Raw genomic sequence first — 25,232 nt, 5'->3', positions numbered from 1 at the left:
GTCCTAACTTGAATTACCTTTTTTGACATCAGGCATATCACTTTTCCCTTCTGGCTTTCAGCTTTCTGATGTGTAAAACTTGGGAGTGAAATGACTTCTTTGATTCTACTACATTGATTTTCTGAGTCTGTGATTGTTTAAAGATTGCTTAAATAAGTATACTTTTAGAAAGACATTTCAGGGGTGCCTGGGTGGCACAGTGGTTAAGCGTCTGCCTTCGGCTCAGGGCGTGATCCCGGCATTATGGGATCGAGCCCCACATCAGGCTCCTCCACTATGAGCCTGCTTCTTCCTCTCCCACTCCCCCTGCTTGTGTTCCCTCTCTCGCTGGCTGTCTCTATCTCTGTCAAATAAATAAATAAATAAAATCTTAAAAAAAAAAAAAAGAAAGACATTTCAAGTTATTTTTTAATAGGTAAGATGAATTTTTGACCGATCACCTTCAGATGTAGATTAATGCTGGTAAAACCAGTGATGGAAAATATGGGGAACAAACAAGCTGGGTTGATTGGGAAAAATGTGAGATATGTTTTCTTTCTCTTATAATGCTCCCTTTTTCCCCTTTAAAGTTCAGATAGGCAGTAAGCTTTGTAACAACTGTTTGCTTATGTTCAAATTGGGAAATACATTTAGAGCTCTATACACCTACCACACACACACACACACTCTCTCTCTCTCTCTGTCTCCCTTCTTCCAGTTTTCCTGTTTTCCAGCATATGGGGTCAACCTGGGACTTCAGACTGGGGAAAATAAGCATAATGTTACTTTAATGCTAATGATTGCTGTGGAACTTCAAGATAACATGTATTCTCAGAGTATCAGTCTAGAAGAACTGGCTGTTTCGAAGTGGAAAGTAAATAGGTCTGAAGTTAGGTTTAAGATCTGGCTGTGTGATTTTAAGTAAATCTTGTGTCCTCTCTTTTTCTTCATTTGTAAATTGCTGATGGACAGTAATGATAGCTGCCTTACCAGGTGCTTTCAAGGTTCAAAAAACTTAACATATGTGAAGGCACTTTCTAGTACTTTTTTAGTTGTTTAGATTTTTATAATATCTAGCTTATTTTCATGTGTAGATTAGCTGAAACAATGTTATCGTTCATGTCTACTCACCTTATACAAACTAAATACTTAATAATTTTATATATCCATTTTGACAATAAGCTTTTAGACTAAGTAAGGCCATTTTTACGATAGACTTGTATCACGTTACTAACTCAAATAGAAAGAAGGTTAAAATGAGTAGCCTAAGGGGCGCCTGGGTGGCACAGCGGTTAAGCGTCTGCCTTCGGCTCAGGGCGTGATCCTGGCGTTATGGGATCGAGCCCCACATCAGGCTCCTCCGCTATGAGCCTGCTTCTTCCTCTCCCACTCCCCCTGCTTGTGTTCCCTCTCTCGCTGGCTGTCTCTATCTCTGTCGAATAAATAAATAAAATCTTAAAACAAACAAACAAAAAAAATGAGTAGCCTAATACTGAATGATTCCTTACTGTATATTTTTATCTTGTGTAGAGTTACTAACCTGGTAGAATTTCTCACATGGTTTTTATTTTATAATGATAATGAAAAGAATGATAGTAATAATTATATCACCTCACCCTTGCTGATGATCTCTGCCTTGTATTTCTTGGGTTGCCAGAGTAAACTCTTACCAGCTCTTTCCAAGTAGTCTAAGCTGCTGTTGATTATTCAGTTCATTTGAACAGATGGAGGGAACAAAAGAGTGTGTGTAGTCAACTCTTGATCACCTGTGCTCTCAGTTGCACAGATAATTCCAAACAGCAGCTACTTCACATGTTTACATTTAGCTCATGAATGGATTTAAGAGTTTACATTTAAATATAGCCATGTCTGATAATCTGGGAACTCACTTGTCTTTGGCTTGTTGCAATAGTAATTAAAACTTGGAAGTGTTTTCCCTGAATCTAAAGTATCTTTTATTGCCTAGACTACATTGGCCCAAAACTTTAACTTGTGAATCTTGGAAGAGTCTCGTTTGTTTCTTTCATCTGCTCGGCGCACACAAGACTGATAAATGCTTCCGTCACTGTTGCTCCTTTACCCCCCCTGGTCTGAGTAGTCAAATCCACTCTCTGCTTGAAGAAAGATGTTGGGAAACTAGATTTTTATGCCATTTATTATTAACTGAATTTGGTTCCAAATCCACACCAAATACCTATTTAGTCATATTGGCATTGTATAGTGCATTACCACTATTTACTTAAAATCACACAGCCAGATCTACACAGTTTTGAAATTTCCTAATTGATGTTTACTTTTGTATTTTAGACTTTTTTCCTTAAAAAAATAAAACAAAACAAAACATATTTCTGCTGCCTCTGATGTAACTTTTACAACTGTGAACTAACACTGTTACAACTTAACTCAGGTGTCCCTGTAAAGCAGTGCCTGAAAAACTCCAGGTATGGCAGAATCCTTTTTCCCAAATCACATTTAGTAGATTTTCTTATATTTTGGTGTTTGCTTGTTTTCTCAGTGCCTTTTTAATCTTTACTTGGTTTAGATCCTTCAGTATTTTTTTGAAGATTTTAATTGTTTATTTTAGAGATAGAGAGAGGAGGAGGAACAGAGAGAGAGGGATAAGCAGACTCTGTGCTGAACGCGGAGTCTGATGTGTGGGGCTAAATCCAAGAACCCTGGGATCATGACCTGAACTGAAATTAACCAACTGAGCCACCCAGGCACCCCTAGATCCTTCAGTTTTTAAATTACTGATGGTCTTTATAATTAACTATATAAAATACATTTATTTATGGAATCAGGGTAGGAATTGTATTTCATTTAGAAACTTTCAATTCCACTATGCTTGGTAATGTCTGTGTATAAGCTTGGAGATACAGTTTAGGACCCAAATGTAGCTCAGTTTTGGAGGTATAGAAGGTTCCTTTTCATACTCCTATTAATATAATTTGGGAATTACTTACTTTTCTATATTAGGAAGAAAGTTGGTAAACAATGTTGCTGTTGATTTCCTAGAAACTTGAATAATTGTAAGCATGTAGATTTTCTAACTCTGTTTTGTAGAACTGGGGGAAATTTTTTTCCCATAGAATTTACTGAAAGGCCATTGACGCTGTGGCTTTTATTGAATATAACTCTGGTGTAGATTTCCAAAAATTTGGCTGAATTTTCAACTTAAAACAAAGTGGGAAAGTTTTGTTTTACTGTCTTCATGCTAGACTGGACTTTCCTTTAATTTTGCTTTAAGATAATTTTCATTATTTCTTCATTAGTTACAACCCAAGGCCTTAGAATCTTCAGAAGCATATATAAGTTTTTCATTGATTCATGTGTTTATATATTTATCATATGAAAAAAGAACACGTGCTTAATATCAAAATTAAAATTTATGATGATATAATGCTGTAAGATTTAGACATTTTAATATTCTCATCTTTTTTTTAGATGAACATTTTTGTGTTGTTTAGTTAATTACTAAGTAAAATTATAAGTTTGTCTCTATTAAAATGAGAAAAATTAGCATGACCTTATATCTCCTTAATTGGGAATTACATTTCATGGAAAATTGATTGACTATTTCTATGAATGTTATATTAAAAATTTCTCTTCAAAATACTTGGCAAATAAGGAGCATTTGTCCAAGTTTATGAAACTAACATTACATTGTTATGTTTGCTCTAGATGAAGGGTCCATTATATCTATATTTGTTTATTTTGAATTTGTACATGTGTTCAAAATTGATGAATTGAGCCTAATTCTATAGAATTGCATCATCCATATTTCAGGCTTACTGACAACATAAAATTCCATGTTTTATGGAATTTTTATGAAGTTTATCAACCCTAGGGTTCTATTTACATAACTTTATTTAGAAACTGACATTAAGTGACAATAAGTTATGACTATGTTTGAGCTTACCTGGATTGCCTGGTTTACACCTGTGTTCTTCATGTAGTCATTCACAGTGCCTCCGTTCATTTAAGAAATGTTCTCATTTGGATGATGAATTATCTGAATTAATTCACATAATAGAATTCCTCTCCACAAGTATTTGTTGAAGATTTACTATGTGTCTGGAACTCTTTTAGGAGCTGGGGAAATAGCTAATAGTAAACAAATTAAAAGACAAATGACATTGTCAAGTAACTCAGAAGATTATGTCTGTTATTGTTGCCAAAAAAGTGATCAGGTAAATTGTCTTTGTCATTTAACATAACAAAAATAAAATGTGTCATTCATGCTTAATAATTGAGTACCACTGGAATCACAGCACGTTAAATAGACAGAAAGACAATGAGATATCACCTCACACCTGTCAGAATGGCTAAACTCAACAACATGAGAAACAACAGGTGTTGGTGAGGATGTGGAACATTCTTGCACTGTTGGTGGGAATGCAAACTGGTGTAGCCACTCTGGAAAATAATATGGAGGTTCTTCAAAAAGTTAAAAATAGAACTACCCTGTGATCTAGCAATTGCTCTGCTAGGTATTTACCGAAAGAATACAAAAATACTAATTCAGAGGGACACATGCACCCCAGTGCTTACAGCAACATTACCTACAGTAGCCAAATTATGGAAACAGCCCAAGTATCCATTGACTGATGAATGCCTCAGAAGTGGTGGTATATATACACAATGGAATATTACTTAACCATCAAAAAGAATGAAAGCTTGCCATTAGCAATGACACAGATGGAACTAGAGTGTATTATGCTAAGTGAAATAAGTCAGTCAGAGAAAGACAAATACCATGATTTCACTCATATGTGGAATTTAAGATACAAAACAGATGAACATAGGGGAAGGGAAGGAAAATAAAATAAGGTAAAAAGAGAGAGGGAGGCAAACCATAAGAGACTCTTGACTATGGGCAACCAACTGAGGGTTGCTGGAGGGGAGGTGGGTGCGGGGATGGGGTAATTCGGTCATGGGCATTATGGAGGGCACTTGATGGAATGAGCACTGGGTGTTATATGCAACTGGTGAATCACTAAATTCTACCCCTGAAAGTAATAATACACTATATGTTAACTAAATTGAATTTAAATTCAAAATTTTAAAAAATAGGTGATGGGTATTAAGGAGGGCACATGATGAGCACCAGGTATTGTATGGAAGTTTTGAATCACTATATTGTACACCTGAAACTAATATTACATCATATGTTAACTAACTGGAATTTGAATAGAAACTTAAAAAAGAAAAAAATTAGGTTAGGAGCAAAAAAATAAATATTTAGACAGAAAGAAACCTATCAACATTTTAAAAAGAGATTAGAGATATACTATAGATGTGTCAATAAGATGTGTCAGGTAAGAATGTGTTGTTTTTATAAAGTCAATGAGTAGTTAAAATTTTTCAACTTTGTTTTAAACTTGTGGGTATAGGAGAAACAAACTGCAAATACCCATTTAACTTAATTATAATTGTTTTTGACAAGTAGAACAGAAATCTCAAATGAGGTTGCTTGTAGTTTGTTAAAGCTTATTAGTACACCTATTATTATTATTATTATTATTTAAAGATTTCCTTTTTTTATTCAACAGAGGTAGAGACAGCCAGCAAGAGAGGGAACACAAGCAGGGGGAGTGGGAGAGGAAGAAGCAGGCTCATAGCGGAGGAGCCTGATGTGGGGCTCAATCCCATAACGCTGGGATCATGCCCTGAGCCGAAGGCAGACGCTTAACCGCTGTGCCACCCAGATGCTCCCCTATTATTTTCTTAAACAAACTATAGATGGTGAATCAGCTAAACAAAATCTTCTTGGCGAGTGTAGGTATATAAAATATAGTGTGAGAAAACTGGGTAGGAGGTATAGACTTTAAAATGTTGTGAGACACTGACTTGGATCAGTCTATAGTGATATAGTCAGGGTTGTTTTTCCCATTGAATTTTGAAATTCAACCGAAAAATGGATTTTGTCCACTAAAGGGTATACATTTTAAAAACATTCCTCTAAAAAAGCTTTGGTGGTATATGGACGGCCGAATGAGTTGGCTAATCAACTGTATGTAACTCTTTGGGCAGTGTTTTTTTTTTCAGCAATTAAGAACTAGAACCTGTTCTCTGATTATGGTATCTTGGCATATAATTCAATTTTATTGGAAGAAGGTGGAAAGGGTTAATACAATAATATAAGTCCTTCTGAACTGTTTCCTGTATAATTGCTTATATAATTATATATTATATAATTGCTTATATAATTTATGTAGTCTTTCAGTTGATTCTACCTTCTAAGTTACAGTTGGTGTTCAGAAAAGTGTTGAAATTTTTTTTTGTACAATTTGAAACTTAATTTATAGGTGTAACAGCTTCTGAGTAGAGAATTTTCTTTTCTTTTAAAGATTTATTTATTTTATTTTATTATTTTTTAAATATATTTTTAAAAGATTTATTTATGTGAGAGGGGAGGGGCAGAAGGAGAGGGCCTTTGTTCATGTTTACGTTAGCATGTTAAAGACCATCTTGTGGTGGGACACCCTTGATCATTTCTGGACCGAGGTTTTAATTGTCTTTCTTCCTTTCTTTGGTATTCCTTAAGTTTTGTGCCCTGAATATTATGGATTTTACATGGGACAGATTAGATAACCTTCAAAAAAGCTCTCTGAATGTAAGGTGTTTTTATAATAAGATGATGATAGCACCTATTGTACCAGAAATCAATTTGCTACTCATCCAGCTGTATTCAGCTATGAAAGAACAATCAAAGAAACCATGATTTCAGAATCAGTATGAAATTTCCATTTCCATTTTCCCTCTACCAACTCATCATCTGAGTTTGTAATGGGTGGAATCTGTATTACTGGCCAGTTATCTGATCAGATACTCAGTACCATAATTTGAGAATCTGTGAACTATCTGTGATTATGTAAAAATACAAATAAGCAATCTCCCTTAGTTGTTGTTTCAGTTTGTTTTAATGTAAAGTTTTTAGCACACCTTCCCATTACATTCTTAGCACTAGCAACATCCAGGTCCACTGGGATGTCCTGATACCTACAGACAATACGGGGGGGGGGGGGGAAGAAAGGAGATCTGGACTGGGCTCTCTGGATTGCTAATCAAGTAATTAGGGGCAGATGTGAGGGGGGGGATTTAAAGAGGAGCCAAAAAGGGGCACCTGGGTGGCTCAGTCGTTAAGCGTCTGCCTTTGGCTCAGGGCGTGATCCCGGAGTCCTGGGATCGAGCCCCACATCAGGCTCACTGCTCCGCTGGGAGCCTGCTTCTTCCTCTGCCACTCCCCCTGCTTGTGTTTCCTTTCTCCTGGCTGTCTCTCTCTCTGTTAAATAAATAAATAAAATCTTTAAAAAAATAAAAAAATAAAAATAAAACAATAAAGAGGAGCCAAAAAGGCCACTAAAAGCCGGAGAACCAGCCAAATCAATCTGTTGGGGAAAACTATAGTTCCAATATTTGAGAGTTCAGGTCCACACACTAGGTCTGGTGGAGTTTAAACAGGAATCCAAATGGGGAGATCTCAACACCAGGAGTTTAGAATTTGGAGGAAATACAATTAGATGGAGAAAGGAGAGAGTAGGGGAGTGAGAGATTGGATTAGTAATGGAAAGCAACTACAGACAATGGTGATATTTGTGTCTTATGCTAAAAGGTCAAAAGAGCTTTGTGCTGCTAGTGGGTTGAGCTATCTTAAAGAACAAAAGGTATCGTAGATCCTTCCCTAGGTAAATTCTTTCATTTTAGTAAGGACCTCAGGGAACATTGTATTTTAAAAAAAACAAAAAACAAAAAGAAAAACAAGAACAAAACGTCAAAAAGAACTTCAGCTACTTTGGGTGAAGTTGTTTCGAGAAGGTGGATTAAGTAGGTGTACTCCTCTCCGTTTATCATACGGCTAAGGCTAAGCAATTATTATTGTACAATGAGGCATATTGGGCTAGCGCAAGGATCCCCTGGATCTACACTAGGCAAGTTGTAAATACACCTTGGAAGTGGGCAAGAGTATGTTGTGCTTGTACAGGCAACTGTCCTAAGCCTTAGTTGTATTGGAGAGATCCCTCAGTCCTTGCTAGGAACACTTCCTAGACTTCTCCAGGTGACTTCTCTTGCCTAGCACCTCGCCGTCTCCGTCTGCAGCCACGCCGCACCTCAAGGCAGCAGCACACTTGATGTGTGCGGATATTCGAGTGTATTTCTCAGCCTTTCATTGCTGTTGTAAATTTTGTACCTGGAATGTTTGGGAATGCTATGGTCTGCATAAACTTTGTATTTGGACTTGGAACCAGGAGGCCATGTGCTTGTTGAGGAGAGAGGATTTGGGGAATAAAACATAGCAGAGGATCTTAACTGCCAGGCGGGGAGGCATATCACTTTAAGTCAAGATCTGTTTTTACATCTATAAGTTGTCACAGTTCAATTTGCTCACCTCTTTGGTTGTCTAATTGCCTAGCCTAGCTTTTGAAATTATTTTGTAAACAAAGCCTTACTGAGAAGCTGTGTATTTCTAAGTCTTATGTGGCATGAAAATTCTGGGTTCCTTAGAGCATTACTCCTAACTTTTAGAAATTCCCTGCTATGAATTCTAACTCTGACATAGGGAAGATACCTCTTCCTTCACCTCCTGACTTCCTTGGATTAGCAATCAGAAGACCTGAATTCATATCCAATCCAATGCTCTCACTTGGTCAAGTTTCTTTACTTTTTGAAAGCTTAGTTTTTCATCTGTGAAATGGAAGTAACAATGCAACATTTAGGATGAGGATTAAATAAGATAACATATAAATTCTTATTTAAGACAATATTTTGTTAAATAAGATCTGTTTTTCTTCATCTTTCCTTTCCTATCTCCTAATTCTGATGGAGCTTCTTGAGAAAGAACCAATCCTATACAGCAATTATTGAAACAAATTCATTCGAGTTTTTTTTTTTTTCCCCCTAAAGGATCAAAGAATTCCATGTTTCTGAAAGGCCAGAAATTACTATTCTTCTGTCTGAATTGTGGAGATGTAGCCATTGACCAGTTATCATCCAAAGAGAACAGTAATGTAAAGGCAGCCTGTCTCATACTGAAGGAGGGATGTTTCGGGATACCTTCATTTCCGGATCCCAAAAGAATGGGCTAATAAAGCACAGCGGGCTGAAGGCCCAGCTGTGAGATTAGGAGCCTAGATGGCAGAATTCCATGGATTGTTCTTGCTCTTTTGGGATCTGCAACATGAATAGACCTCAGTTGATCCAGGAATAGACTTCCTTTTGCAGCTAGAGAGAGAGGAAGCTGAAGGAGAGGTGAGTGTGCCTGGAATAGACAGGGGAGTTTGATCTTAATATAGGGAGTTCCTGGGTATTCTTGTCTTGTTTGTATACAATAGATTTTAGTGACTTTTTAAATGAGAGTTGTTTACATTTTAGGAAGGAAATTCTCATGCATTTGGTGAAAACACACACACACACACACACACACACACACACACACACACACACACACAAAACAACTCCCCAGAAACAACCAAAAACAGCCTGTACCTCAGTCCATGAGCCACATTTCCTGTATAGTGGTCCCTAAGTGATTCCTAAGAGCACAATTGCTGCCTTTATTAAACTTTTTATTTACTAAGGAATGGACAGTAGCATATGGGAGCAATGACAATAGCTGACTGATGAGAAAACAAAGAAATTCCAGTATTTTGCTGTTTTGAAAAAAGTCATTCAGAATTTAGTCATATTGGTTCAGCTGTTGTAACCAAAGACTGATAAGATAATAGAGGTCTTTGTGGTGGTTTTGTACTGAAATCCTTTATCTTTATGATGCACTGGGGCCCTTTAGAGTAGAAAGCTTTTAAAACTGCTGTTGGATTCAGAACTCAAATTAGCTGCTGTTACACTGGGACAGGGCTTCCTTTCTCAGGCAGTCGCCACAAAGTAACTTTTATCAGGGGACCTTCTGATAGATTGTTAGTTTCTCCAGCTCACCCTATTTATTTTTTGTTGACTTTTTGCTGCCCTATTTTGTGACATTTAGAAGAAGGCTCTATCAAAAAAGGCCAGTGCTAACTGGTGGACTGTGCTTGTGAAGTGCAGACATCACAGCCTATCTGATGTGTGAGGAGGCGGCGGGAGCACAGCACTTGAACCAGGTTACCTGTGGGCAGACAAGATCAAATGCAGCTTTCCTTTATGACTAGCATTGTGTTTGGGCTTTCTTCTCAAACAATGTCCATTTAAAAAAAAAAATTAGAACTAACCAGGGAATTCAGTCTTAAGAGCTTTGCTTTTCAACTTAATTTAAAATCTTTCTGGATTGTTGGCTGAGTTCTTTGGTTGACGCTGCTTTGAAATTACTGTTAAGTGCTTTAATCTTTCTAGGATTGATGTGGAAAAGTGTATCTCCATCAAAACTCCACTCCAGCGTCACTGCCAGCCCTCCCCATCGTTCCAAACACAAACACTGTCATTTAACCAGGCTTCTGTCATTTCATTGTTAAGTCCCATTAAGCTTATTACAGGAATGTGCGATCCAGTGACAGCATGGGCAGGTGGAAGTCTTATTTTAAATTCCCTAGGACACATTTCTAGATACTGCAATTTGTTGATATTAGCTTTATTTGGTTTGATAAACATTGTCTTTTACCACCATTGCCCTTCATTTCATAAGAAAGAAGAGATAAAAAGTGTGTGAAGAAATTCACAAAATTTAATTTGGCTTTCTCTTCGAGTGAGCCTCTCCCTTCCCTCTCTTAGTTTCTCTGTCTTTGCACTGCTGTGCTTGTTTCTGGTTTTTTTTCATTAGAGAAACTTAGTTGTCCCCAGTAGCTGCGATCCACTTTCAGGGGACAACCATAAAGACAGTGACCTGTGTGAAATGTTTACATTGCAAAAGTCCTAGGCATGAGAATATTGTAAAAGAGGTGGAGCCCATCTCTACTTACTAAAGTGTACTGCAAGGTGCCTGCCTGCCTTGTCCAGATGTGGAGTCTTCAGTGACTTCCCGATGCCCAGTCTCATTTCTAGCACCATGGATTGTAACCGTGGGGGAAATTAGCTAGCAGATGATGGTGCTAACTTCTATGAGCTGATGGGGGAAAAAAAAAGACTTTAAATTTTAAACTTGATTTTTATTTTTAATTTTTCATTCTATATTAAGAAGGGATTTATCCTAGTTATCTTTTTATTTTACCTAAATTCTCCCCAATTTTGAGATTTCTTTGTTGGTTTTGGGCCTATGGACAGGTAGTTATAGTTTGTAAAGTTAAAAAAAAAAGAGCCTATTTTAGTTCACTTTTTTCCCAAGTTCTTCAGATTCTGACCAAAAAGGGCTAGAGGGCTGATTTTGAAACTGTTATAGTGAAAGATGGTATTTGAAAACTTTTGATGAGGGAAATTGCTGCTGTATTTACATTTTGAAAAGTGTTTCCTTATTTACGCACTATTGACTTCCTATTGAGACTCAAAATTTTAAGTACAACTGGTAAAGAATTCAATGGATCAAACTCAGTAAATCTGAAGTCACTGGAATAAAGGCCCCTAAGAAAAAAATGTGTCAATTTTAAAGGTCTTTCCTAACTGAGGACCATTTTGTGATAGAGCCAAAGGTTAATAAAATCAGTAGTGAATGTAGCAATTTTACAGATAAGCTATTCACAACAAGTGTAGTTACTTGAATAAAAAGCTAATTCAGTTCTAAAATGCCACATGCAGTAGCAGTGAATAGCTGCTTTTAGGTGCTTTCTGGAGGAGGATAAAATACAGAATCACGGCACTCTTCTCTTCCAGCGTCCCTGGCTGCCTGTAAATTGCTGTGAATGGGGCTGTGGGCTGACAGGCTCTATTAAGACAAACTGCCTTTCTCATCGGAGAGATAAAATAAATCAGGTGTTTAGTCAAATTAAAATACTTCAGCTGGAGCAGGCCCTGGGGAGCACTGATCCACCTGACTAATCTGAGAGAAACTCAAGACAGATGTGGTTTGGGGATAAAGACGACCCCATGGAAAAAAAAAAACCTGCTGCACTGTCTTTGGAGTTGGGGAATAGATACAGTTTATAGCGGAGAGTGTCAGACGCACACTGTGTGCGATATTGGATAAAAGCAGGCACATTGACTTGTAGAGAAGCTGTGTACAGAAGCTTTTTTGCTGGTTCCCTCTTTGCAGTTTATGAAACTACCTCTGTTTTTGTGTGGGAGAGACTATTTTCTGGCAATGCTTTTTAGAGATTTTAAGATAGCCTGAAGGATGTGGAACAGATGACATTGAGGGGCTACTGATGACCTCTGCTGGCCTGGGCAGAGCCTCTGGATCTGAGCTCGTCTTTTTCCAAGTTGATTTTATCAAAACGCAAAACATCATTTCAGGCAAGACTTTTTACATTGAGTTGAGTTACCTCATAAGAGCATTCTATATGGTCTTTTGCCATTAACATAGTCGGACTGTATATAGGTTGCCCCACCGTGCCCCATAATTTGTCTATGTTTTCAACAACCCTGGCCGTCATACAGGTCTTCCTCGACTTATGATGGAGTTACTCCAGATGAACCCATCTTCAGTTGAAAATATCATTAAGTCCAAAATGCATTTAATACACCGAATCCAGCTAAGGGAGTGAGCCCGGCTCCCTTCAGTGTGCTCAGAACATTTACATTAGCCTACACTTGGGCAAAATCATCCAACAGCAAGACTATTTTATAATAAAGTGTTGACTGTCTCATGTAATTTATTGAATGCCATACCGAAAGTGAAGAACAGAATGGTCATACGGTGCAGTACGGTTGAAGCGCGTTAGTTGTTTGCGCTCACGATTGAGTGACTGAGCGGGAGCTGCAGGCCTCTGTCGCGGGCCAGCATCTGGAGAGACTATGGTTCCCTGTTGTACTGGGTACATACCACTTTTGCACCATCATAAAGTCAAAAAATTATAAGTTGAACCATGATAAGTTAAGGACTATCTATAGGGTTTTGTGTTTTTTGGTTTTTGGTCTTTTTTGCCATAGCAAAGTTATATATTCAATTAAACTAGTATTTTTTGAGATGAAAAAACTTGCGTTCACAGGTTGGTTGATCAATGTGATTGAGATTCAATTTTATTTTTATCACAGCAGCATAAACATTTGCTGTTAATTAAAACAAAAATCCAGCACCACAGGTTTTAAATACCTCGGTTTAAACCACTATATGTGAATAAATACAATGGGTATAGATCAGAAAAATGATCATGCGTGTGCGCACGCGGGAACACACACACACACGCCCACACACACACGCCCACGCACACACACACGCCCACGCATATAGGAACAAAGTGGCCTACACATTTAGAGAGTATAAGCTGTAATATGGTGTAAATTGATCTCTCCTTAATTTGACCCATAAGGGACTAATTGATATAGATAGATAGATAGAGATATATAAATTCTCCATTGAGGGGGGAATTTTAGACTTGTCATTCCAACTGCATTCATTATGCTGCTCATATCTATTCAAAATATATATGTGCTCCTCAAAATAAGGAAAAGATAGTGACAGTCTTATATGAATGCCTAAAATTTCCATTTAAAAATACTGCTCTCTGGCTAGCTTTTTAAACAGTTTATTTAGATGTCACTGAATTTTTACAATTATACAGCTTGAATATCATTAGTGATTTGTACAAAGCTTCAGTTAAATGGTGCTATTCTGTAAATGCACATATACATGTGTATTAGCACTGGAAGCACCAGTGTGTTTATAGACCTGTTGGCTTCACCTTGAGCAGAAGAAGCTAAGAAGACATTTATATGTTATCCTCAGCTTCTCTGTTTCCTGGGTAGAGGAGAAAGGAGACTATACTGAAGATTGTTAAAACAACATTGTTTAACCTAGAAGAAGAGAAAAGCTACCAGTCTTTACTGGGGAATCTACGTACCGGATCCTACCCTTGTATTGGTTTTTGCCCAAACTTTCTTATGAATGCTCTTCTTTATTTACCAAGAATTATGGTACAGTGACTTTCCCAGAATCTAATAAGCCTTCTCTTAACTCACTGCATATAGATAGGTATAGAAAGAAAATTACAGGTAGATCAGAATATTACCAAAAATATGTGTAATAAAATGTGCATATATCCCAATGATCTATTCTTATAATTTTCCAAACTATTTCCCACACCATAGGCTAGAATGACCACATCATTCATCCCTTATCTAAAATACTGTAGTGATTTTGAAATATTCTTAGAATAAATGTGAAGTTTATCAAACATGGTCTTTTAGGAGCTGAATGGTGTGAACTTTTCCTACCTCATCTGGTATTCTACTCTCCTTTAATTTCCCTTGCTCGAATTTTGCTATCTTTTTTCAACTTCTGGAATACACTGGAACTTCCCCTCCCCCACCATCTCAGGGCTTTTGCCTATTTTGTTTCTGCTGAAAAGCTCCTTGACCACCCTCCAACTCTTTGACTAGTTAACTCTGTTCATCTTCCTGTTAATTTGTTACTTTTTCAGTCTATCTTTCTTACATTTGGGCCTCCCAGACTTGGTTAAACTTTCCCCCAAATACCTATCATTTTGTAATTCTTTTTTAGTTGTAGTTTACACTTATATGTGTGATTTCTTGATTAAGATGTCTCCCCACTTTGGACTACAAAGTGCACAAGAGTAGGGAATTCTGTCTGCTTTTTCTTGCCATGGTGTCAGTATCCTTAGTTCTATACAATACCTGACACATAGCTGCCATTCAGAAGTATTTTTCTTTCAATGAGAAATGAATAAAATGAGTAAATAAATATACCTTATATTTATTTTGTGTTTTCTCATTCTTATATATATTAACATTTGCATTAATTGAGCTTGTTGCAATTTTGAAGAAATTTTATGATTCCTTCTGGGAACCTGCTTTTGTATTTTAATATTTCTAGATCAAGAAGTTCTTTTTTACCAAGCTGAAATTCCTATTGCTGAAATAAAAACTCATTAAAACAAATTAATTCCAGTAGCTGGAAAGAACAGCTGGACACAGTATTTGTGCCTTTATCAGTAGAACACATTTTCTAACATCATCTCACTATCTTATTTTTCTTCTAATTTTGATTTTAGGCCATCTTTCAACTCAGTGAATCTTTAAGGATATGGGATATTGACAGTTTGTTTGTTTTTTTATTTTTTAAGGACTTGAATTGGCATCACAAACTCCAAGGTAGTCCTAAGCATCGTAACTTCTCTGCTGACATCAGTTTTACCTTCTGGGAGTCAAATGCTAGCAAATACTCGCCCGCCTCCTCTGAAGGCTCCCTTTGTCCATGGGGCCACTCGGAAGATAAGACCACTGCTAATTGAAATATTTTTAGTTTCTCAGATTTTCCCGGTGCTTTCTTAGCAGGAATAAGGGGGGTTTCATGAGGAGATTGGAAGTCTCCTCTTTCACACACACACACACACACACAAATTGGCAATCTTTGTCCCCTTTGACAGCTGGTGGCATCTCTCTGAAAAGCTTTCAAATCATAGATCATTTCTTCATAATGAAACCTGTAGCTCAAATACAGTGGGTTGAAATTCTTATCTTATGCTGTGGTAAATACTCTAATTTAGATTCACAAAAGGATTCTGTACCCTTTACTTAGGAGAGCTGTGCAATTCGCCCATAAAAAGACTGTGCAGCACCATTAGTGCATACCATAAGTGTTCGGCGACATCATAGTCATTAAACAGCACATCCTTATGCATAACCTTTTCAACCTCGAACGTGTTTTTTTGCCTTTGAAGAATGACAAATGACAAAGGGGTGAAGGAGCCCTCCAAGCAACATTGTTCCCTTTAAGGATGAACTTGAGAACTTTAGCTTGATCTCCTCACGGGGGAAAAAGGAGATTCAATCCTTTCTTACCTGAGGCAAGGCAGGTTTGTTTTCCCCCTCTCTCTGTAGAATTCATTCCATGGCCAAGAGAACAACTCCTGACTCCAGAGATAGGTCTTTATGCAATAGAAAAGTTTTATGAGAGCAATGATTGGAAAATTCCTTAAATAACACTTATTAAGCACCTACTATGTCTTAGATCCTCTATTAGTCACTGAGGGTAGAGAAAACTAGCATTGTGGAATATTAACACAACCTATACTTTCTATCTTTGGTATTAAATATCATAGTTTTCCTAGCTTGATCGGATAGATTCGGTAGGGGTAAGGGGAGGGAGAGGAGGAATATGATAAAAGGGTGAGGGGAGGAGTAGTTCTGCTTTTTGTTTTGTTTTAAAGATCAAGAGGGAAGAGTGAGAATTTTACTAGTGATAATACTTTTTCTTGGCAGGGGCGATGACTAACTCTGGTGTTCGTTCCATTGATATTCTGTAGTGTTCCTACGCTCACAGTAACCTCCAGTCACTGTCCCAGATCTTTAAACGCCTTAGGGTAGTCCCTTTCTTAATCTGCCCTCCCCCCTTTCCCCAATTCATTCAGACTTTTCTCAAACTTGTGAGATATCTTCTCACTTCCATTTTAGGTACACCTGAAAGCCTGGCAGAAAAAGAACGGCAGCTCTCTACTATGATTACCCAGCTGATCAGTTTACGGGAGCAGCTCCTGGCAGCGCACGACGAACAGAAAAAACTGGCAGCCTCACAAATTGAGAAACAACGACAGCAAATGGACCTTGCTCGCCAGCAGCAAGAACAGGTGAGCCCTGCAAAAGGAGCTGATGAACTGGGGCTGTGGAATGTGCCAAGCTCCGCGAGTAATCACATTGATTGGTTTATTTGTCATAAGCATTCCTAAAAAAAAGAAGGAAAGAAAGGAAGAAGCCTTCTAAAAATCCAGGGTCTTCAAGAATACTGAGGTGATATGCGGAGGACAAAGAAAGGCATCATAGCAACTGGGCATAACTGAAGTGGTAACACTGTTCCAGAACATTTGGATTTGATTAATTACTTAGGGATTACTCACATAGGCATCACATGTATTCCTGTGTTAACCAAGAGTTATTCCAAGCTTAACCAAGAGTAAGTTGCTTCCCTCCAGGCGTTACTCCTCTCATCCAGAAAAGGAGGGTCCTGGTCTAGAAAAACTTTGGGGATCTTTAAGCTTACTGGTCCAAAGATTTTCTCTGACTTTAAAGCTAAGGTGACCATAGGTCTCAGTTTTCCCAGAATAGCCCTGGCTAAGGACTGTTTTCCAGAGTAATTATTAGTAACCCCCCATTCCTCCTGCAGAAGTTGTCCTGGTTTGAATGATATATTACATAAATTATATGGTCACTCTATTTATAGCATAGGTAAATCATTGAAAACAAATTAGTACATGGCTCCTCCAAGAATTTGATTTCATTGATTTAAATGTGAGAAAGAAGAAAAAATATCAAAGTTTAAGTGTATATCTTTTCAAAAGTAAATCACTCTCTCCAATGTTTTTCCTGTCTCATACGAGTACATTAATCTAACAACAATGATCCTGTAGAGTAAGTCCCTGATGCTTTAGATCAGACGGACCCAAATTAATGTGCGGTTTTTAGGAATCTGACATTATTACTGGAATTATCTTTTCAGTTAAATGTATTTTATAGGGGTATATAGAGCAATATATGCTCTGTTGATTTTAATGAGTTGTGACGTCTGGTATTTTATATGCTTGAATATTTGCCCACATGTAGGAATATGGACTCAGCCCCTAATGGAAAATAACATAAAGGAACACTGTAAAAAATCAGAAGTTAGAATGTCATTTAGCCATCCAGAGATGACACAGTAATTAACTATTGACACTTGTGAATAAGCTAGCACAAATTAATCTTGACACATTTGCAGACGAGTGATATCTTACAGTGAACACTTTGTAATTATATTTCAAAATGAAAATTAAATGACACTTAAAACTAGGTTGTCATGCTCAATGAAGCGAGCATGTAGCTCAACCGATTGGCAAATAAAATTCAGAATTTGAGCCACATGGTGCTTATGTACCATACTTCACTGTGTCAAACCCATACGTCTAGAGTGGATGATAGTAATTGCACTGTGGTGTTGTGGATGCATTTCTATGCAGCACTTTATCATTTAGGAGGGACCATCAATATTAGATGCCTAGTAGTATTTCACTGGTTTGCTAAGAGGAAATAAATATTCAGACGATCCAGCATCTCTACCTAGAGTTGCCGAGTTGTCCATTTCTGATTTGAATGGTGACAAGCAGACTGGGCCTTTCCGATCTGATTAGACACTGTTTCCATTTTGCTTAAAAAACTTTGGGAAGGAGTGGTCCCATCTCTCAAACTCTAGCCTGTGATAGGGGCAGCTTTATCATGAGTTCCAGTATGAGCCAGTCATCACCAGAAACCACAAAGCAACATTTGGGAGTAGACTGCTATTTTTTGTTATCTTGGGCTGAGTGAAATGGGATTTGGGTGTTTCCCTCTGCTCTAGGCTGAAGCATCAAAAACACTCAAGAAATACACAGCTGAGGGCTGATCCGTATTCATTTTTCTACTTCCAAGATGGCCCATTCTAGAATATAGGCTTTTGGAAGGAGAAGAAATAGGAAGGAAAAAACCATAACTCTTGCCTATAGGGCATTACTAAACCAAGTCCTTCTAAGTAGTCTCTGGCCACTTTTCCATCTGGCTTCCTCTGTGGGCACTCAGTGTGTTCTCATAAGGGGCATCTCCCGGGGCTCCAGCTTTTGAGGCAATAGACAGCCTGATGCCTAACTCATGTTTTATAGCAAATACCATTATGCTGAAGAAGTTGTTTGCTCTTCCGAGGGGCAGATTCAGTCCTCAGTAGGACTTGTATTAAGTGGGTAATATTTCTTTTTATAGACCAGATGACATGTTCATGTGTTGAATTTGATTGTTGGATGAAGAAAGGGAATGTACAATTTGTGTGTGGATCCTGAATTTTAAAATTAACATATTACCCTCAAAAGGATAAATATTAAATTTTGTTTTTAAAAAGTGCTTTGTACATGTGACAGCCACAACAACAACAAGAAGATTTTTTTTTTTTTTGCTGCTTTTTTGGCACTCCTTTGACAATATTTCTAAATTTTATCAGTTCTGGAAATCTTTCCTTCAGAAAAGGTTTCACCAAAGTAGACCACAAGTAATCTGTAATGCTTACAGATTTTACTTTTTACATCCAAATTAAGCTCTTGAGAAAACTGTAGCCAGTCTTCCTGTCTTTATTCTCCAAAGATCAGATTTCGACGTTCCCATTCTTTCCAGATGACCAGTGCCGATATGGATGAACTGCTCACAAGTGTCATACAAGGGGTACTGTTCACCTACAGAGAAAGATTTAGGGGGTAAGCAGAGAGGTGGCACCTGTTTGAAATTTTTCATTTTCTCCAACTTACTAAGTCTGCCTCTCTCATTTTATAGGAACTCTTTCACGCAGAAGTGCAGTAAAGCATTCTTGTCATTCCGAGAGAGATACCTGGGGTAATGGCAAAGGTGCAGGCATTTCATTTGAACTTAACGAAACTTTATTTCTGATAGATTGCAAGACAACAGCAGCAACTTCTGCAGCAGCAGCACAAAATTAATCTCCTGCAGCAACAGATCCAGGTCAGTGTATTTTATTACTCTCGGCTGATTGTACTTAGATACTTTCCTCCTTGCAAATGGAATTTAAAATGCTGCAAATGTGCCCCTCTCTCGTCAACAGCACCAATAGGGCTGTTACTCAAGGATGTTGTATACAATTGTAGACGTGGGTGTAGGAAACATCGACCACGACCACGTGGTGGTCTAAGCATTCTTTTCGGACGTGAGGGTACACACAATAAACCTTATCTCATTTTCCTTCTGCCATTCGCCCGACACTCACCCAGTGGAAACCTAAATGGTTTCAAAGGTAGCACACACGTGCTGTGTTTATTGCCACAGACCCCTTTCTGCTTTGTATTTTACCACCTAATGGTATCACAGGGAGAAGCTGATGCTTATTTGTTGGTTAGGACAGTCTGATTGGGTCAGTTATGAGAAGAGTCTTACGACCCGGGAAAAGATTGGTAATGATTAATTTGGTCTTTAATAAATATTCTCTGCATTTCTGCTGGGTGCTGAGGGGAATAGAAAGATCAATGAATAATGATGTGTCTTCAAGGAGCTTATAGTCTAGAACGGAAGAAAAACTTGTTCCCATGTAATTGTAACCCAATTTTTAAAATCCCTTCTTTGTTGTGGCAGTGTAACGCGGTACACAGATCATGCTTACAATGGCCTGGGAAGGAATTCTGATTTCTGGCATTCCTTTAGACACTTGATGGTTAATGTAACTAACAGCTCTCTGGGATAGGTAAGGGAAGTGGCCTCCATTTTTGAAAAGGAACACAGGTATGTGACTTCTAGAAAACCTTAGAATACAGACGTGGTTGTCTGGTGATTAATCCTGAGGAATACTCATCCCAGATTTCTGTCTACCTGCCACGGCCTCTGTGCTTTCTCTTGGTTGCTGTGGATGTTTTCTAACCTCTGCGATCTGTGTTGCAGCCTAGTTGGGGCAGTATATTGTGAATTATAGTATTCCTTTGCTTGAGTTTAATATTACACCTTCCTGTATTTTTAAAAAATCATTCGCATAAAGTCATAGTTTACTCTTCTACTCTTTCATTGGTGAAAGCCAGTGATTTTAACATAAAGCCCTTCTTCATTCGGTAATCATCCTTGGTGTTCCATTTAAAGTACCAGCTTGGTGCCCAAGGAAATCCCTGTACCTCGTTTGGCATTTTGTCCAGTTATCTTCACTCAGACGCTTTAGCCAGTGTCTTCATTGTTGTTTAATTCATTCTGATTCTGTCTTCCCTACGCAAGTGTATATGTTTCCAAATAAAGAGTCCAACTACAGAGGGGATGGAATGTCTCTGGCATCTTTGACAGTCAGCCTTTACAATTAAATCTTGGAATAATTTCTCATCCTGATATCTCTTTTATGACCCATGCTGAGATCCTTAATTAAATAACTGTCCAGGTGTTCCTTGGTTCTGCCCTTATTAGAATTTTCAGTGTATCTCCTACTGCTAAGGTCAAGATTTTTAGCCTGTGGTTTCCTACATTTTTCTCTAGATTCCTCTCTAAGAACTCAGTAGGTGTTAAATAACCTGATCATTTAGTTCTCTCTCTTTCTCCTATTTGTAAAGCAGGAATGGAAGAAGTTTCCTGAGATGTTCCCTGATTTATCAGTTACTTATTGTTAATGTTTTTACTACATCTTTATTATTTACTTCTTTATTTATTTTGAATGTGCTTCACTTCTTAGTCCACTGTTGTTTGTATGAAGTGGCTGTCTTAATTGATGTTTGCTTTGTGGTACTGAGGATGTCAGATGAATAGCAACCGAATCAGTTCAGAGCATTTTTATGAAATATTATTAGTATTTACTGATTGCATATGATTTTATAGTTATAACTTTACTACATGAAATTGATGCCTTTTTTCCAGAAACTATAGAAAGTGATGTTAAAATATTATTCATCAGAATGTTCAGTTTGAGAAGATAGGAAAATCGTTTTTTCCAGTTTTCTAATAGAAGTTTAATTGCTTTTAAAATTGTGGGTATTTCTTATTGTTTAAGTTTTTAAAAATTGAAGCTAATCAGCACTTGATCTCAGCTGCACAAATGATAAAATCAGAGAGATTCAAAAGTGTCAGAGTTGCATTCATTTTAGAAATATAGGAATCTTTGTAATAAGAATTCATATTTTAAAAAATAACAGGGAGCAATAATCTGTATTTATAGTTCATACTGTCCTGAGCCACTGCGTTACTTCATATCTTGTCAGTAGTTATCTTATCAGTATAGACCATTCAAAGAATTTTTCAAATGCTGAAAAACACTCCTTACACAAAACATATTCATCTCTGACACTTACGAAGCAGGTATCTGATATTCAGACATTTAGGTGGGTTTTTTTTGGTTTTTTTGGGGGGGAAGGGGGATGGGCTAACTGTATTTTCAAATATGGTGTTTGACAACCTATAGTCATGATCAAATTTAGAAGAGATTATTGTTGGGCTAATTTTAGTATTCTTTTTGAGCAAAATATGAGCTTTAAGAGATGCCTCAAACACTTTTGTATCATGTAAGAAACATTCTCCCTTTTGAAAGCAACCAGAACAAAGAGTAAAATAAGGTGAGCACAAAACCTTCTTCTGAAAGCAAATGTATACAGAGACCATTTGAGCAAGTTTGACCTTCTTTCTTCTTTTTAAATCTGGAGTCCTAGAATCTGTTAGCTAACATGGTCAGCAAGATGGAGCCATGGCAATTGGCTATGGATCATGAGTATCAGGTGGTTACATTCAAGATTGCCCTCTACTTCTAGTTCAGAATGTTGACTTGTGAATCAGTCTTGTTGTTTCGGAATTTGCAAGCTGTAATAGAAAGGAAGGGAAGAGTGTCTAACCTCTTATAATAACCACACACCAACACATCTGGGCCTATTATAATCGAAACAAATGAAAACCTGAATGGTTTACACAAATTGAAAAGCAGGATTTTCCCTTAGAGATAGAAAAAGGCATGATGAAGACAGTATTGTAAAAGTCCCATGCTTATTTTATGTGAAATCATTCAAAACGTAAATATGTAGTTAAAAACCATTTCATTTATACATTTTTTCTTCCATAAATATAATTTTTGACATAATTTTGCCTTAGTAAATTCTAACTAAATTTTGAAAGAGATACCATGTAAGCCCTGTTTACAAAGTAAGATGAATGATTTTTGTGAACCAATGTTTTTATATTTTTGATGAGTCAATTTTTGCCATTAAAAAATCAGGGTAATAACTTTAAATGATTATTAAAATGCTTTAATATTAACAGATCTTTTAGGAGGCTGTTTGCTTAGTGAATTCAAATCCCTCTGTTTGTGCTTTGGGGAAAATGGTGGTTCCTCTAATTTGTTTCATATTAAGTAATTCCCCCGATATAGAGCCCAGAAAAAGTTAGACATTCTTGATATTTCCCGGACAGAAATAGCATAGTTTTCATCAAGTCTATGGAAAGCCAAAATAATAGATGATGGAATATGGGTCCTTGGAATTGGGAATGTCGGTTGTCGTGCTTTAATTCCAAAAGACAGATGACTGCTTCAGTAATATCATCTTCCTTGTTCCCCACTGCTGCACTAGAGTATCTTAGCCAGTCTTTTGAAGCATTTTGTTTATGAGTTATGTTGACCAGTAAACAAAATCCACTTTTAATCCATTGGACGTATCAAAGTATATGTACAGTGTTTTAATCAACTACTAAATTGAAGGCTAGTCTCCTTTCTCAAAGGAGAAAATACTTTATAAATCCTGCTTTCTTGATCCATCCATAAATTTATTTATCCAACCTCAGTTGACCATGTCATGGTTCTTGAATCTAGAGAAGATAGTCTTCATGGACACAACGTACCACGTTCTTTGGTTTCAATAGCACATTACTAGGAACACATTTAATGATGGCATTTTGTTGCTAAAACTTAACCTTTGGAAGAGAATTCAGCTCATGAAGGTATCTTGGTGAGAAACTTACTTTTCCAGACATGAACGGTGTTACCTCCTTATTCGCATCTCTTCAAACCCCAACCTTAAGAGATATTCAAGTGGCTTATATTGTGTGCTATAGAGGCAGTGTCCTCGCCTCACATCACTGATGGAACCACGCTGGTCTCCTAACATTGGGCTGGCTGGTTGGGGGATTATTTGGGCATTTGGCTTCCTGAGCCAGAGCCAACGATTTAGTGAATTCATCCATACAAGCCTTTTTTAGTATATTTGTGAAACTTGTAATTCTTAGTTTTTTGTTAATCTTTATGAATTTTAATCTTTATTGATGAATGTGCAATATTCATTGCCATTTCTTCATCATTTAACACATGCATTAGATGGCAAACTTCATCTGTGGAAGGCCTGAACTAAATGCCATCGCTGCTGCTTTCCACATACTCTTTGTCTCATCCGAAAGCTTTCTATTTTAAATGCTGTAATACAGGCTGCTTATTTACAAGTGTTTTTCTCCTTTCCGAAGCTTCACTCTGCTCTTGAGAGTATACCCATATTTTTCATGCATGGTATTTTCTATTTTGACTATAATATATGCCTGTGTGCTTTTCAATATTTTGTGTGTGTCTGTGTGTTTTTCATGTGATAGAGCACCATTCGATACGCGTTCTTCTTCTTCCTGTCTGCTAACCAGGAGAGATGCTGATATTATAAGAAAGGAGGTGATTGTTCTTAAACCATTAAACAGAATAATTTGAGATGTACTCTCACCTTTTAAGGAGATAAACCTTGCCTTTTGTTTCCTTCAATATGATTAACTATAGGCAATTCAGGTATCTGCTGAGCAGAATAAGGACTACCTTTTTATGTGAAGTAGTTGTCTAACGATCAGAAATAATTACTTTGTACATTAGCCTTCATGGCCTGTATGACCTGGTTAATTAATTTTTTGCTAGGATAATAATAATAGATATATATTTGAGGATATGCTTCATCATTAAGTATCTAAGTGACCTCTAATTTTAAGAGCCGGACCTTGGCATTTATTGTCTTTTGGAGAGGGCTGCAGGAGCCAACAATGAGCCTGGTGAAAGTCAGGAGCCCTCCAGTCTCACGGAGTCCCTCTGTCTTACGTTGTATCTCTGTTAATTGTATTTAGCATTGATAAACAAAAAGCAATTACAGTGCTCCTGTTTTGGCTCTAGCCAATACTTCTTTTTTGTGTTATTGATCAGGTAACGACTCTCCTTCCAACAGCCCCTGAACAGGACTAAAGAAACCCACTGGAAGTAATTTGATACTACTATTGGCACTGTGCATGTATCTGATACTCTCTTGCAATGAAATGAGAGTTATAAACAAAGCTTAGAAGTCTAGGATTAGCCCCCAGCTTCAGCAAGCCCTTAAAATATTTTGTAATTCTATCTTCAATCATGAATTAGCCAGGAAAAACAGACCCTGTCTCCTCTATTTCTCCGCTGTATGCTGTTTTTAATTGCCCACAGGCAGGCTGTTGTGATCTTCTTTGGAAGTTTAAAACCAAGATAAAAATGCAAATCTAATTATTTCTTTTATGTAATCTAATTAACTTTGTAAGTAATGATAGATGCTCCATAGCTTGCTTCAAACATTTAATAATGAAGTTTCTGAATTAGAAAGAATAGGTAAAGCTGCTATAATTCATGAACAGTAAGGGCCTTCCCAGCTAAAAATATACATTCTCTGTGGATTAGAAACTCCGATTTAGCCATGCTAGACTGTTCAAGTTGGAGTGGATCTAAAAAGAATAAGTGATACTTGCTCAGATCCTATGAGTTACTTACTATATGGAGTTATGAATCA

The 25,232-nt window shown here is 37.3% G+C and overlaps 1 protein-coding gene across 50 annotated transcripts in view; it reads left to right on the top strand.

The window, feature by feature from the left end:
* SOX6 (SRY-box transcription factor 6) overlaps positions 1-25,232 on the top strand; it is a 586,648-nt gene that overhangs the window by 365,212 nt on the left and 196,204 nt on the right. For all 50 annotated transcript variants that reach the window (XM_087855313.1, XM_087855321.1, XM_087855326.1 and 47 more), the window contains 2 exons: positions 16,411-16,583; positions 19,396-19,464. In XM_087855313.1, the coding sequence (XP_087711439.1) occupies positions 16,411-16,583; positions 19,396-19,464 (242 nt within the window). The remainder of the gene's footprint in view (positions 1-16,410; positions 16,584-19,395; positions 19,465-25,232) is intronic.

The sequence above is a fragment of the Ursus americanus genome, chromosome 24 (genome assembly GCF_024610735.1).
Source record: "Ursus americanus isolate L20-20 chromosome 24, mUrsAme1.1.p, whole genome shotgun sequence".
NCBI lineage: Eukaryota > Metazoa > Chordata > Mammalia > Carnivora > Ursidae > Ursus > Ursus americanus.
This window is presented reverse-complemented; position numbering and strand designations above follow the sequence as displayed.